Source organism: Spermophilus citellus (assembly GCF_964194105.1).
Source record: "Spermophilus citellus genome assembly, chromosome: 6".
Classification (NCBI taxonomy): domain Eukaryota; kingdom Metazoa; phylum Chordata; class Mammalia; order Rodentia; family Sciuridae; genus Spermophilus; species Spermophilus citellus.
Window position 1 is genome coordinate 110,789,716 of NC_138187.1, and position 16,170 is coordinate 110,805,885.

At 33.8% G+C, this 16,170-nt stretch overlaps 1 protein-coding gene across 14 annotated transcripts in view; it reads left to right on the top strand.

Moving 5' to 3' along the window:
• The window catches only part of CDC42BPA (CDC42 binding protein kinase alpha), a 327,214-nt gene that overhangs the window by 215,250 nt on the left and 95,794 nt on the right, over positions 1-16,170 (top strand). For all 14 annotated transcript variants that reach the window (XR_014022435.1, XM_081297456.1, XM_081297457.1 and 11 more), the window contains 2 exons: positions 320-567; positions 10,360-10,465. Coding sequence is in view for 13 of the 14 variants with exons in the window: in XM_081297456.1 (XP_081153582.1) it covers positions 320-567; positions 10,360-10,465 (354 nt within the window). In the remaining variant the exon portion in view is untranslated. The remainder of the gene's footprint in view (positions 1-319; positions 568-10,359; positions 10,466-16,170) is intronic.

Below are 16,170 nucleotides of genomic sequence, written 5' to 3' on the forward strand. Positions count from 1 at the left end.
CACTCATACATCAAAAATAATTCTACATAGAAATTTTAATGTAAAATAAGAAATCTTATAAGTACCAGCAGAAAAATTACAAATACATAATCTTGGTATAAAGACTTAAAAAAAAACAACCACACAGACCATAAAGGAATGTAAACCAAGGAAAATATTTGCAATATATGACTGACAAATAATAGCTTTAAATACAGAAAGAATATTATTTTTGTTTGAGAATATGCAAAAATGATATACATTTATGTGCATAGTCCCTTATAGAAAGGAGTTATTATTTTATTATAGATGAACTAATCTTGTGTTATTACTTCTATAGCAGAAGCAAATTAGTTATTCACCTGGAGTTTGCAGCATAGAACATCAGCAAGAGATAAACAAACTAAAGGCTGATTTAGAAAAGAAAAGTATCTTTTATGAAGAAGAATTATCTAAAAGAGAAGGAATACATGCAAATGAGATTAAAAATCTGAAGAAAGAACTGCATGATTCAGAAGGCCAGCAACTTGCTCTCAATAAAGAAATTATGGTTTTAAAAGACAAACTGGAAAAAACCAGGAGAGAAAGGTATGAGTCACATTATTTATTCATTCAATAAAAATGATTTGGGTATTTGTTTTGTGAAAAATGCTGGAGATAGACAGGCAATAAGCATGTCCTAGTTCTCAAGGACACCAAAGTTAAGATTAGTAAATAGAAAATTACAGTACAGTGTAGTAGGAAAGCAAATGGAATAAGTTTAGGAGCACACACAGGCACAAGAAGTAACTTTGGTACATTTAGGATTTCTGGACAAAACTAATTCTTAGCTGAGAGCTAATAAGTAAAAAGATGTAGGAAGGGAAGAGTGTTCAAGCAGAGGTTGCAGAATGTGCTAAGATCCAAAGAAAAAGTGGAGCCTAATACGTTCAGAAACTGAAAGCTATTTATTATGATAGAAGCATAAATAGAAGGGAGTGGTAAAAAATGAGTCTGCAAGGAAAATAAAGCCAAGATCATGAATAAATGTAATGCATTTGCCATTTAAGGCCATTGAAGGAAAAGCATGATTTTTAATTTCTGTATTTGAATGATCACTTACTAATGGGTAAAGGATGATTTGAAAAGTGCAGACAGGTATAGGAGTTCAGCCATGAGAAACGAGATTATGGATGTTAGGTAGTGATAGAGAAGTTGGAGAGAACTGAATGAATTCAGAAGTTCTGCTGAGAAGACAGAACATGTAGGACATAATGATCAGCTATGAGAAGTGAGGGAACAGGAGAAATTTTCCGTAATGCTCAGATATCTGGATTTCAGGCACAGTGGTGCATGCCTGCAATCCTAGTGACTTGAGAGGCTAAGGCAGGAATATCATAAGTTCAAGGATCAGCCTGGGCAACCTAGTGAGACCCTGTCTCAAAATAAAAAATAAAAAGTACTGGGTAATGTATATCAGTGGTAGAATGCTCCTGAGTTAATCCTCAATGTTGTCAAAATAAGCAAAAGAACAACACTTTAGATTTTAGGCAACTAGATACATATAATTGTCATTCTTAACTTATACTGGAAGCCCAAGTTTATTCAGTTTGGTGCATTCATTGACTCAACAAAATTATTTTAAGAACCTACTATGTGCAAAACATTGGTGTATGTACTAGGATATAGCAACGAGCAGACAAAGAAAATCCTGATCTTTATGGAGTTTTCCTTTAGTATGGTAAAAGACAAAGAAGTAAAATGTAGAACACATTAAATAATGATAAATGCTAAAAACAAAAAATAAAGTAGGAAATGACTATTAAGCATTAAGAGGGCAAATTAAATTACATATGTGTATACATATGCATGCACATATATTTTAATATATACAGAATGGATAGACAGATATATATTATATTTTATATATGTTTATATATGTTTTGTATATATTTACATGCCAGGGGAAAATATACTGAGAGGTGATGTCTGAATTAAGACTAAGGAAATTTAGGTCAATGCTTAAAAGGTGTATGAGAAGATCATTATACACAAAGAATAAGTCTATTAAAAAATTTGTAGGAAGCTGGTATGGCTTAAGTATAGGCAAGGGCAAAGAAGAGTAGAAATGAGTCAGATAACAGGAGTCGGGTTTTTTTAAGCCTTATAAGTCATATATTGGTGATTTATTGTAGTTTACTTCAGGAAACTTGTTTCTCATCAGGATTACTATGACTCCTGGGTTAAGAATAGTCTGAATTAGATAAGAGCAAACTATAAGACTATCTAGAAGGCTGTTGTAATAATCCAGGCAAAAGATGATGACTCAGGCCTAGGCTGGTGGCAAAAGGGATAGTTACAAATGTTCAAATTTTAATATTCTTTAAAGGTAAAGGGTAATGGTATTGGCTAATGGATTAGATATGGAATGAAAGCTAAAGAAAGAATCAAGGATGATCCTGTGGTTTTGACAAGAGCAAATGGAAGACTATAGTTATCACTCAGGAAGACTACAAGAGAAGCAAGTTTCAGATGAGTGTATTATCAAGAGCTTGTTTAATCAGCTGGCTTGCAGATGCTTGACCTTCAGGTAGATATGTGAAGTAGGCTTATATATAGAGCACCCTGGATTTCAGGGGTGGAGATATAATTCTGAGAATATCATTCACGTGATATATAAGCCATGGAGACAGAATGAGATCATTTAGATAGAAAGGAGACTCTAGAACTGAACACTGAGGCACTCCAATCTTTAGAAGTTGGGAGATGAGGATGAACTAGCAAAATGGAAGGAGAAAGAATAGTCAGAATGATATGAAGTAAACCAAGCAAATTTAGTATCCTGGAAGCCTGCTGAAGAAACTTGTCAACATGTCAAATAAAATGATGTACAAATCAGGTAAAATAAGGACTACACAGTGGCATTTGAGTTTAGTAATATGAAGGTCATTGGTGACTTTGATAAGAATAATGTCAGTGGAAAAATAGGGACAAACACCCCACAGTGGGATCAAGAGAGACTTGAAAGAGAGCAATTGGAACAGAGTGTAGATAAGAATTGTTAGTACTTGGAGTTCTTACTGCCAAAGTAAGAGGTGAAATAAGAGAGGAGCTGGAGGAGAATTTTCTGTCAAAGAAGTTACCTTGATCCTTGTGTTTTTTTTTTTTAAGGTAAGAGCAATAAATAGCATATTTTTAATCTAGTGGAAGTTTTCTAATAGTTCATTCAGTGGAGAGAGGGGAGAAAATTACCAGAGCAGTGTAATATTGGAGAGATTGGCCTTACTTAGTCTTACTTTTTTTTTTAACCTATGGTAAGAAAAAGTTGATATTTATGCATAAATGAAGATAGGTAGGAACATGTTTATGTGTTGACCTCCCTTGTTGAGTTAGGCATGTTGAATGTGAGGTGTTTTGAACATACATTTGTGGAGATTTTAAGTCAATAGTTTGAAGCCCGTAAAAGCTTCAGAGGTAGATTCAGAGGACCTCAGTATAAGAAATAACTGTAAGCAAATGTTGTGGTTGATGAGCTACCTCAGGGAGAACTTAAAGAGAGAGGAGACAAGCACCTGAGACAGAATTCCAAGAAGTGCTGGTATTTATGGGAAGAACAGAAGGAAAGGAGTTCACAAAGACAGCTAAAAAGAAGCCCAGGTTGTTGGCTACAAGTCCAGAAAGTATGGTGACATCAAAGGCAAGAGAAGATAGCAGTTCATGAGGGAAAGAAAGAACAACATTGTCAACATAGATTGGATGTGATAATAGTTAAGTCAATAGTGAGTTTTGAGAGAGCAGTTTTGGTTTTATTTAAGTAATGGAGGCAGAAGCCAGGTATTGGTATGGTGGGGAGCAATTAGGTAATGAGAAAGAATATGGTAAAAATTGACATAAATAAATACCAACCAAATTTGTTGTTTCTGCATAACTCTGAAAGAGACTATTGGTACAGACAATTTTAGTTTGGAGAACACCAACTTGGTGAAGTGCTCTCACAAGATTTACATTTCAAAAGGCTTGTTTATTTCTTTTCATGTGTGTCATCCTTCTTTGATACTTATTATATTTTGTCAAAAACAGGAATATCTATTATAACTTAAACAAGGACTGTAGCGTTTGCATTATTGTAAACTGGCAAAATAGGCTCATTGAAGATCGATTTCAAGGAAATGTAGCCTGTTTATTTCCATTACTTTACCTTTAAATAAAATTCAAAATATGCTTTAAAAATAAGGCTTGTTTACTTGAAGAACATAAATACATCTAATATTTAAAGAAGCATAATGCTTAGCATCACAGTTACACAGATGTCCTTATATTAACTGAGTTCAACTTTTGAAGTAAAAAAAAAAATTTTGGTACCAGAGGTTGAACCGGGGTGCTTAATTGCTGATCCACATTCGCAGCCCTCTTTTATATTTTATTTTGAGACAAGGTCTTGCTAATTTGCTTAGGCCTCATTCAATTGGTGAGGCTGGCTTTGAACTTGCAGTCTTTATCTATTTTTTTTTAAGTTTTAGATAAACACAGTACATCCATTTTATTTATTTATTTATATGTGGCACTAAGGATCAAATCCCCAGTGCCTCACACGTGCTAGGCAAACACTACCACTGAGCTACAACCTTAGCTCCTGAACTCGCTATCTTCCTGCCTCAGCCTCTTGAGCCGCTGGGATTACAGTTTAAAGTAAAATTTAGAGTCCATAGTGTATAGTAACAATAATAACAGTTTTACACGGGTTAGCAAAAATCAAAGAAAAGCATTAAATCTCTTATACATTTAGGAAACAAGTGTTAATGATCAGAAACAGACTTAGTCAAAGCAAAAGATGATATATGACAGTTTTTCAAATGGCAGTGTGGCCCTTCTATGTCAGATAAAACGTAGAAAAAAAGAGCACTTATTGGTTAAATTGCTGGTAAACCTACATAAACTTTCATTTTTACACACTTTTACATAACACTTAGACAAGGCTCATACAAGGTTCTCAGATGTATACATATATCCAGTCACATATTTAGGGGATCAACTATATTGTTATAACCTAAAATAACAGTTTTTTTTTATTTAACCAGTTATGAATCCTTTAAAAGACTTTAGAACAGGTACAAACCCTAATTCCTTTAAGACTTAGTTTCCCTAAGTAATAAATCCTAATAGATACAAGAGAATTATCTTGATAGATAAGAGCAGATCAGTGATTCAGACTTTGCTTCATATCAGTATGTTAAAATTTAAATAACTTTGTGCTAATTATTGCCAATTTGATTACATACACAAATTTTTTGAGATTTACATTCCACAAACTTTCTGCAACTTATTTAGACATTCCACAACTTGTTTACATCCTTAGTTTTGTCCTCTCTTTCATCTTGGACGTTAGCACAAGAATATTATTTTAGCATACAAAATACTTTCTCATCCAGAAATTTTTTTTAACCTTCTCATTTTTCATACTAAAATATGTTTCCACACTTATAATTTTTTTTAATATCTCTTTTCTAATTTCAGACCCTTTCTTAAATTCATATTCTGAAAAAATCTATATGAATGTTATCTGTGTATTTAATTTACTCAACAGATTTCATCCCAGGAAAGGGATTAGACAATCTGGCGTATATAAAAACTGTTCCTTGGGCTGGGGTTGTGGCTCAGCAGTAGAGTGCTCACCTAGTGCATGTGAGGCCCTGGGTTCGATCCTCAGTACCACATAAAAATAAACAAATAAAAAACACAAAGGTATTTTAAAAAGTAATAGTTTCCATTTAAAAAAAAAATGTGCCTTAATCTTTTTTTACCCCCTGTACTCAAGCTTTTAAGAGATTGGAATGCAGGATACTTTTGAGCCTGACCTGTCTCTCTTATAATCATTAAAATGCCATCAACTTTAAGTGAGTTCCCCACTGTCAGTCATACACAGTCTCCTTTTGCACCTTTTTTCTTACACTAGGCATATTGATATTAAATGGAGTAGTCCCTTTCTATCCTTTTTTTCAGTCTTCCTTGAAGATCCCTTTGCAGAAGCTACCAACAAAACAGATTGACTTTAGTTTCTGTGTTTTTCTTTTTGGGGTGCAGTTGTTTATGGCTGCCAGTGTCCCCATGCATTTAGTTTGATTGGATACTGTTACAGCAAGAACTGCTCTGTCCCAGTGATGGATATTCCCTGATCAACTGGGGTGTTCCATCAGATAAAAGGGGAGATTTCCTGCACCCAGGAAATAAAGCTAATAGTGCTGGAACCTATCACCATGTCCTCTGTAGCCAGCAGCCTCCACCACTGTGGGAAAAATGGACTACAAGGTAAGGCAGAGGCCAGATTCTCTTTGCCCATTTTTCTATAGCCTGGACAATTTTCCTAGGATTTTAAAAATTTTCTTCTTAGCCCAGGGCCAGTGTGTCTTGACCCACAGGGAGATGATCTTCAGCTGCATGGAGCCAAGCTGAGAAACAATAGGGGGACTACCATCACTGGGTTGAAAGGATTTAAATCTTTTTTTAACCCTTTCTTCTGGTTTCCTACTATCCTTGCACACCAGAGGCAGTGCCTTTTTGCATCATCAACCTAATTTCTAAATGTTAAGACTCCTTATCATGCAACTCATCAATGCTCATACATACAGAATCTCTTCTATATACTACTTCTGACAGACCAACTCTGCCTGAAAGATTGTATAATAATCCAGAAAAACCATTCAAAGGCCAGAGAACAGATTGTGTTATTGTAGAACATCTTTCTCTTGGACAGACCTATAGGTGGCCCATTCAGCCAAGATCTTTCTTCCCAAGAGACCACTGATAAGATCTAGGTAGCATGGCTCATGTCTTAAAGGGCCAGAAACAGATACAAAAAAAGAAACACAGGAGGCAACCAGAGAGGATTTCCAAAACCATGGCAGATAGGGACCTTTAAAATGGACAGACCTGCACATACAGAATTCCTCCCACTTCCTTTACCTCTGACAGACCAAATTCATCTACAAGATTGAACAAAAAAAGAAACACAAAAGCGGACAACCAGGAAGGATCCCCAAAACCATGGCAAACAAATGGGAACCTTTAAAATACACCAGCCAAGATCTTTTCCAAGAGATTACCTATAGGATCAGCTCAGTATTGCCCATGTCTTAAAATGGGCAGTAACAAGCTGGGTACAGTGGCACACTCCTGTAATCCCAATGACTCAGGAGGCAGAGACAGGAGGATCACAAGTTCAAAGGCAGCCTCAGCAAAAGCAAGGTGCTAAGCAACTCAGTGAGACCCTGTCTCTAAATAAAATACGAAATAGGGCTGGAGATGTGGCTCAGTGGTTGACTGCCCCTGAGTTCCATCCCTGGTACCAAAAAAAAAAAAAAAAGGCAGTAACAGATACAAACAAAACCACAGACAACCAAAAGGTCCCAAACCCAAGGCCAACAAACAGATGAGAACCTGGAACCGACCAGAAAGGAGTAAAAATCCCTGGATTCTTGAGTCCCATTTAACCATGACTCCTATACCAGCAGCACCACAGTTATCCCCACAAAGAGGGACTAGATGTTCCCATGAAGAGCAACCAGATGTGTGGAGTCAGGGGTCTTGGTGTGCACACCAGGGGATTTACCAGATCGCCAAGGGTGTTGCAGCTTTATTGCACTCGGTTTCCTTTTTCTTAAAATGGACCAAGATGGATCAACCTGTACTGTTCAGGGAGAGAAGGCAGAGTTCCCCCAAGCAAAAGGAGCTTCAGCAGCTGCTGGGACAGTCCCTCAGTTCCTTCCTTGACTCACAGGAATAGCTCCTCTGGTTTAACTGAGGGAAATTTACTTGTCTCTCAACTCTCTGGCAGTTGTCTCTCAACAAGTTCACCAGCACCTTGCATCCTACCAAGGAAGTGGGCTGCTTGGATAGTCAGGCCTGCCTAAGAAACCTGTAGTGGGGGCTGCTTTCAGGTCCCATCCGGGGTGCCAAATTTGTTACTGAAAGCTCAGTCTTATCCCTGATGCCAGTCCAATAAGGAGGACATGGTTTTGAGAAAAAGAAGTTATATTGTTTTGGTAGCAAAAGAAAAAGCATGGGAAACTCCATCCCCAGAGGCTTGTTACATGAAGTTACTTTGTTTAACTTTAGAGTTCTAAACAATCGCACATAATGCATTTGGACTATAGATGAATAAAAATCACAGTAACACATTTGCTTAGTGATCAGAAGATTTGTTTTCCTTGAATTTAAAATTTAAATTATAATTGGGGCTCCGGTTATGGCTCAGTGGTAGAGTACTCGCCTCACATGTGCAAGGCTAGGGTTCGATCCTCAGCACCACATAAAAATAAATAAATAAAATAAAGTTAAAAAAATTAAATTATAATTTATGTTTAGTGATTTAGTGAGATAGGGAATTTAGAAAAAAAATTTTTTGGTTGTTAATAGTCCTTTGTTTTACTTATTTATTTTTATGTGGTGCTGAGGATCAACCCAGTGCCTTACACATGCTAGGCAAGTGCTCTACCACTGAGCCATGACCCCAGCCCACATTTTCAAATAAAAAAAAAATAAGTTGTGCTTTTAAACTGACAAGTCTATTGATTAAAAGCCCACGAGTGTGACTTTTAATTTTGAGGGAAATTGGAATATTCAAGCTGTAAGTTAAGTAAATCAGTGAGTACAACAGCCAATCTGGAATACCATTTTTTTAGTAGAAGAGTTTCTGTTGTGACATTTTACAGTATCATTTGCAGATTCAGAGGACACCTCCCACAATGCTTTTTTAGAATGCCAGTCTTCCCTCTTACTAATATATTTACTAATGCCTTGGTAAAAGGAGTGTTCTCAAGTGTACTCAGGGAGTGGCTGAGCAGTTAGCACACAACAGAGCCAATCTTTAACATTCTTATCTCCCTGAGCCAGCAGACTCTTGACTATAAGCCAGAGAGGTTCCACACTTCAAACTCATTGATTGTAGGCCACCATTGGGTCCAAGCTTCTAGGACTCAACCTAGCAGTGTATGTTTCATCTATTTTCTGATAAATTCTTTAAAATAAATCAGTCCATCAACCAAAACTTTATTCATCTTGCACCGCCTTAAGCCATTTGCTGCTTAATAATATTTTGGGGGATTATTTTAAAAAAAGAGGTTTGGTCATTGTTGTGCATATCAACATTTGTCCCTCCCTCTTGGTGGGATATACTGAGAAGAGTGTAGCATTATTCTTGTGATATTTCAGCCAAGGATGAAATATTTAAGTCTGACAAATTTAGGTTGAGGGGTCACCCAATGAGAGGCCTGCAGTCTAAAAACAGTTGTGAGAGATAGAGAAGATGAGGTCTGTTCTAGACCAAGGGAAAGTGAAGAGATACAGTTGATTCCTATACTAGGTAAGAAAAGGAGACATTGTTGGGATGGTCACCAAACCTTGACTATGGTCTGTGGTTTTGGACAGTAGTGTTCTGGTAAGGGTGAATCTTTTAATTCAGAGGGTTGCTTAGTCCTTATGTTAGAGAGTGTCCTTGATCTTGAGATATTTAGATATTTAGAGGTAAGAAAGTAATATTTGCAGCTGCCTCTCAGTGGTTCACAACAATAATGAAATCATTAAACACACAGAGTAATGGAACAAATAAAGTAAAATGTTAACAGTTGGAGAACCTGGGTGAAGAGGATGCAAGAATTCTTTGCACTATATTTATACCTTTTCTACCAGGCTTAAATTATTTCAAAGTCAATTTTTAAAAATATCTGAGTTCATATATAAGTTTATTTCAAAATATTATCAAGGACTGTAAAATACAATTTTTAGTAAAACTAGGAAGTGACTAAACCAATCTTAAGGAAGGGCCCATGACTTTGTATTTTCTAAGGATATTTTGATACAAATACACACAAAAAAAGTATCTAATTTGAACTCAGACTAATTTGTCTTTGAATTAATTTTAATGAATACGAAGCAGAAGATAAGTATTACTTCCATTTTGACATTTTATTTCATTAGTCTTGATAGGATCTTCCCTAAATATATAATATATATTAGCCATCCCACCCCAGATAGTGTGTATGGCATTTTCATTTTATTTTCTTTATAGAACTTATCTGAAATTAGTTCATGTACTCACTTTTCATTGCTGTGAGAGTAGAACCTATCTATAGGGCTCACTATTTCTTGGCACCTACTAGACATTCTATAAATATTGGTTACATGATTCAATAAACCAATCAGCAGCTATTGGAATAAATAAATAAATTCTTGGAAAGTATTTTATTAGGCCTTTCATTGCATGTGAACATGTTGTGTTGTATGTAAATAATGTTCCTATAGTTCAGTCTGAATTTATGTATGTTATGTAATTTTTGCAAAACTAATTTGTTTTCTGCTGACCTTTGACTCTATTTCTTTTTTCTTTAATATTTTCAATTGGGTTAGTCAAAGTGAAAGAGAAGAATTTGAAAATGAGTTTAAACAACAGTATGAACGAGAAAAAGTGTTACTAACTGAAGAAAATAAAAAGTTGACAAGTGAACTTGATAAGGTGAGTGAGTCAGTCTCATTCGAGCATATATTAGATGTTAAACACTGTGACAGAAATTGTGGGTATAATTTGGTTTGGTGTACATTTTTAGTTTAATAGTCTTCTTTACAAGCTGAATGCTTATACAGTTCAGGTAATTTTCTCTTGTACCCATTTGTGACAGGAATATTCTGAAAGAACATTTTGCTTTTGTTTGTTTCATCTTATTCTTTGTCCCCTTTATTTTTGATCCTATTCTTTATTTTACTTTCTATCTATTCTCTTTTTAGCTCTCTTATTTTCATCACTCCCCTGTCATGGCTTGTCATGTTCAGGCTAAATGAAAATTGGCCCTTTGTGAAAGCAGGGACAGTTAGGCCAAATCTCAAGAATTCTAATAGCTATGATTTCATATTTATAATGGAAAACTGATAATAGCTAGAAATAATACCAGGAGTTAGTGAAAATCCAAAGAAACTGAATCTGCCTAATCTTTGTCTCGAATAAAGATAAGCAGATTTATTAGACTTTAGAATTAGCCATATTTATAAACAAAATTTCATATACTTAAAGGAATTTTTTTCATTTATTATTTCAGATTTTTATATTGCTGCCATTCTGCAGCTCATGTCCCAATTCCTAATGAACAGTTGTAAAAAATCCTAATATTAATTACAAGTTTTAATATTAACTTACATGAAATAAGAAGGGATGGTAAATTGGATTTTATAATGATTTCTGGATTTTTATATGGGGCTGGAGTTGTAGCTCAGTAGAGCATTTGCCTAGCACGTGTGAGACTAGGTTCGATCCTTAGCACTACATAAAAATAAATAAATACAACAAAGGTATTGTGTCCATTTAAAAAAAAAAAAGTTCTGTTATGAGTTATTCTAATAACAGCTTGAAAGACCATGACTAAAGAGAGAATTGCATTTTCTCTGAATTTTTATTTTTATATAACTCTATTTCTATCACTACTTTCCTCATGATTATTTAACATTTTAAAATGCTAAGGAAACATTTAAGGTCTTTAGAAATTGGATTTTGCTTGTTTGATTGGAAATTCCTTGAGAAAGAATATTGTTAGTTCATCTTGTAAAATCCTATAAACCTGAGATACAAAATAACTATGGAAAGTAGCTGAAGAATAAGTAGCATAAATGGATTTTTAAAGCATGAATTATGTCCGAACTTTATTTTATATACATCATAGTTATTTTCATCAAAATAAGACTAACAATATTTGAACTTTATCCGAATAGATTACATAATTGTTGTTTCATGTATTTGACAAATATAACTACAAAATTTAATGTCATTTCTGCACGACAGAATTTTAAGACTTTCTTAAGCAATAACTTGAGACACAGATTATATACAATCAAACTCTAGAAAGCCACTTTATGTAGTGCTTCTAAGCAAATTACCTAGTTAAAAAAAAATGTTATTACACTATAAGAAAAATTCTCTGGAGAATAATCAAATTGAGTATAGATCAAATTTTGTATTCAGTCCTTGGTTTAATTTTGTTACTAAATATGAAGCTCTGTTGAGTTTACCAAAAATATATTTTTAAATACTCTTTTAATTAAAACTGTTTGGTAATCTAATATGTCCATAAGGAGGGTACTTATTTAGGCCTAGCATCTGTAGAGAAGCCTGAGGAATGGTTTATGAAAAACACAACATTACCTTTTCTTGATGAATTTTAAGGTATGATATGGGATATGATCCTACTTTGAGAGCAAATTCATATGGTAGGCGAGTATTCAATAACAATGATTTCAGGAGCCTGACAAAAAGATCTGGAATCTCTGCTTCCATGTGAATCTCTGCTGTTTCTGATCCCTTACTTAATTTTTGCTTCTCTCCTTAACTCTTAGTTCACTCCATTGCACAACTTCACCATCTCTTTCCATGTCTTCATTTTTCCAGTTTGTTTTAAATTCATTATTTTTCCCAAGAATGATAACCAACAAATGTATTTGCCATTGCTTTACCAGCTATCCCATTGGGAACCAGGTTTAAGAAAACTAGATTCCTTCTTAACAGAATTGTACATTTATTACTGTTGAAAGTTACACACAGTAGATTTTCTCATTTTAAGCCTCAAAAATAACAAAAAAAAAAAAACAAATAGAAACAAACAAATGATATTTTCAGAAAAGTTTTTGCAAATAAAATTTATATGTATGCCAGAGTAAAATTAAAGTTTTTTTAAAACATTTTATTTTTTAGTTGTGAGTGGACACAATACCTTTGTTTTATTTTTATGTGCTGCTGAAGACATTAGTGCTCAAGCATGCTAGGCAAGCCCTCTTCCTCTGAGCCACAACCCCAGCCCAAATTAAATAGTTTTTATAGTACAAAATATGTAATTTATATCTTGTTTTCCAATTGTGATTTTACACAAAAGCAACATTGCAAAAAACATAGAAAATTTTTAACATGAAAGTCACATATAATTTCATCAGCACAAAACAACTGTTGTAATTTATAATATTCCTTTCCAGATTTTCCACACTCATATTATTTCATAATTACAGTTATGTATACATTCTTTTAATATGCCTTTTTACTTAAAATCTCAAGAGCACTACTAGTGTTGTAAATATTATAAGTCATATATTTCAACACAGAAATAGTAAAACCTTCCAAACATGCAAAATGAACTAATACTTAGGTAGAATTTATTACATGTAGGTCTTCTTCTGAGTTTATTTTATATAACTCATTTCCACAATTGTCTAAAATAAGCTCTATTATTCTTGCCACTTTATAGATGAAAATACCAAGTCAAAGAAGAGTTGTGTTGTTTTCCTGACCACAGATTTGGGACTTGAATATATTCCAGAGTTCATGCTTACTCAGTAATAATGCAAAGGTTAACTTTTTCTGACTTGTTTTAAACAACTCTCTGTAACTGTTGTACTATAGCATGGGAAGTCTGCATTTCCTACTCTTACAAATTTCCTGCTGACACCCTAACCACAAATTAATTGGAAAGACTGCCAGAAACAGTGGTGATCAAAAAAGAATGTGTTGCAGGGACCAGTGAGGAGAAGATGCTGCATTTGCAACTCTCAAAAATGACTGGTAGACTTGTGGTTGTGCTAGCATGAAGAGATTGATGAATCCTCCCCACCAAAACAAACAAACAAAGCAAAGAAACAATTTCAGAGCTCTTGGAATTGACCAGAGGAAGATCATTTAGAAAATATTTCTGAGATGCATTGAGAACTATCCAAACATGTCCATATACTATGTTAATGACTTGGTGGACTCATTATTAAGATTCTCTCCAGATAGAACTATAGTGAATTCAAGAACATTCCTGTCAAAATTCTGGTATGCTTTTTGTTAGAATTGGTGAGCTTACACGTAAATTTATACAGCAGTACAGAAGATCTAGAAAAGCCAAAATATTTGGTGAAAATATCCTATATTTGGAGGATTCATTCTATGTAATCTTAATACTTAATATAAATATATAGGAATAAAAGAAACCTCTAGAATTGGAATAATGAAACAAAAAATGAGTCTGAATGTAAACCCTCATATTTATGCTGAATTGATCTCTCAGGAGAATCAGTTCAGTTATAATTCAATGAGAAAAGGATAGTCTTTTCACATGTTGTTGGAACACCTATATATCCATGTTTGAGGGAAAAAAATGAACTTAGATTAAAATTAACTCAAAATACATCATCAACTGAAATGTAAGAAGTATATAAGAGAAAATCTTTGTTATTTGGGGGTTAGAGAATTACATTTAAAGCACAGTCTATGAAAGAAAAACTATGATACATTGAATTTCAAAATTCGAAAACAATTAAGAAAATGAAAAGACATGCACAGGTAGGGAGGAAATATTTCCACATCGTATATATGATTAAAAAAATACTTCTATTCATAACATATAAATTTTTTTAAATTTTAATTGTCAATGGACCTCTATTTTATTTATTTATATGTGGTGCTGAGAATCAAACCCAAGTGCTCTACCACTGAGCCTCAACACCAGCCCAACATATAAAAATTTTAAAACTCAATTCCTACCAACAATCTTTTTAAGTATGTAGAGAAAAAAAATGGAATTGACATTTTGTGAAAGATGATGTATGAATAACAAGCACATAAAAAGATGTTCAGAGTCATTAGGAAAATGTAAATGAAAATGACAGTGAGAATGCTGTATGTACATGCTCAAGAATGATTATTGTAATAAAGAATGGTGGCATACCAAGGATATGGAGGAACTAATATACTGCTCATATTAAATGGTATAGCAACTAAAGAAAAATAAATAAATAAATCCAGTAAAAATAAATGTAAAACATAAATAAAAAACTTACCAGGGATAATAGCAAATAAGCAAAACACTAAAATCCAGGAGAGGAAAAAAAATGTAACAGCAAAAACAAAAGTGTTCATGGGAAGGGAGGAAAAAAAAATAGGCACCAGTGCAAACAGCCCGAAGGAGTTCCCAGCATGGAATTTTCACAAATGGACTTTATAATAATGAATCAAGAAAGTAGAAAACATTGTGAAGAATTTAACTTCTGCAGTCCATATAAAAAAATCAAACGGTCTCTAAAATTGAAAAATCAAAAGATCAAAATATGTAATAGGAAATGTCAGATTGGAAAGAGCTAAAGGACTGGGTACATTTAAAAACAATTCATACTATGATACAGACAGGTTAAAACAATAGAAAGTACAGAAAACAGAATACCAGCTGTAGAGGACATGCTAAAAAGAACTAATAAATAAATATTTGGTTTCCCTGAAGGAGAGAAAAAAGACAATGGCAAAAGCAGTGTTTGCAGAGTTAATAGCCTATAATTTCTCAAAGCTTTTAAGAAACATTTAACCACAAATTCAAGAAATGTCACAAACCCTAAAGGTGATAGAATCCAAACACCATGTAGACAAATCACAGAACTGCTTGAAAAGTAGCAACCAATCAACATAAAATCCTAAAAGCAATCAGAGAAGAAAGATTCATTGTATTCAAAGGAGTAAAAAGCTGAAAGCTGACTTCTCAACAAAAAGGGGATGGGAGAAGGAACCTAGAAGACAAAGGAATTTAGAATGTTGTATGCAGCAAAAGTGAAGACACAAATTCAGCATGTAAAAAAACTCCACAGAACAACCTACTTTCTTTCCTTTTTTTAACAACCTACTTTTTTAATGAATAAGTTAGAATTAAAAAGTATTATATATGGGCTGGGGATGTGGCTCAAGCGGTAGCGCGCTCGCCTGGCATGCGTGCGGCCCATGCGTGCGGCCCAGGTTCGATCCTCAGCACCACATACAAACAAAGATGTTGTGTCCGCCGAGAACTAAAAAATAAATATTAAAAAAAATTCTCTAAAAAAAAAGTATTATATAGAAATCTGTAAGACAGACTTAAAAAGACATATCAAACCATTAAATTGCATTTACTTAATTGGTTTCATGATTAAGTTTAACAAATGTTGAATAACTGGAAATTTGAATAATTGATACCAACGTGATGGTATTATGATACTTGTTAAATTTAAGTATGATAATATTATAATTATATTTAAAAAGATATAGCCTTATTTTCAGATATGAGTGAATATACAATTTATCTTACATATATCTTGTATGTGTGTATATATATATATACATATATCTTATATATATGTATATATATATCTTATTTTCTGATCTATGTATGGGTGAATATACAATTT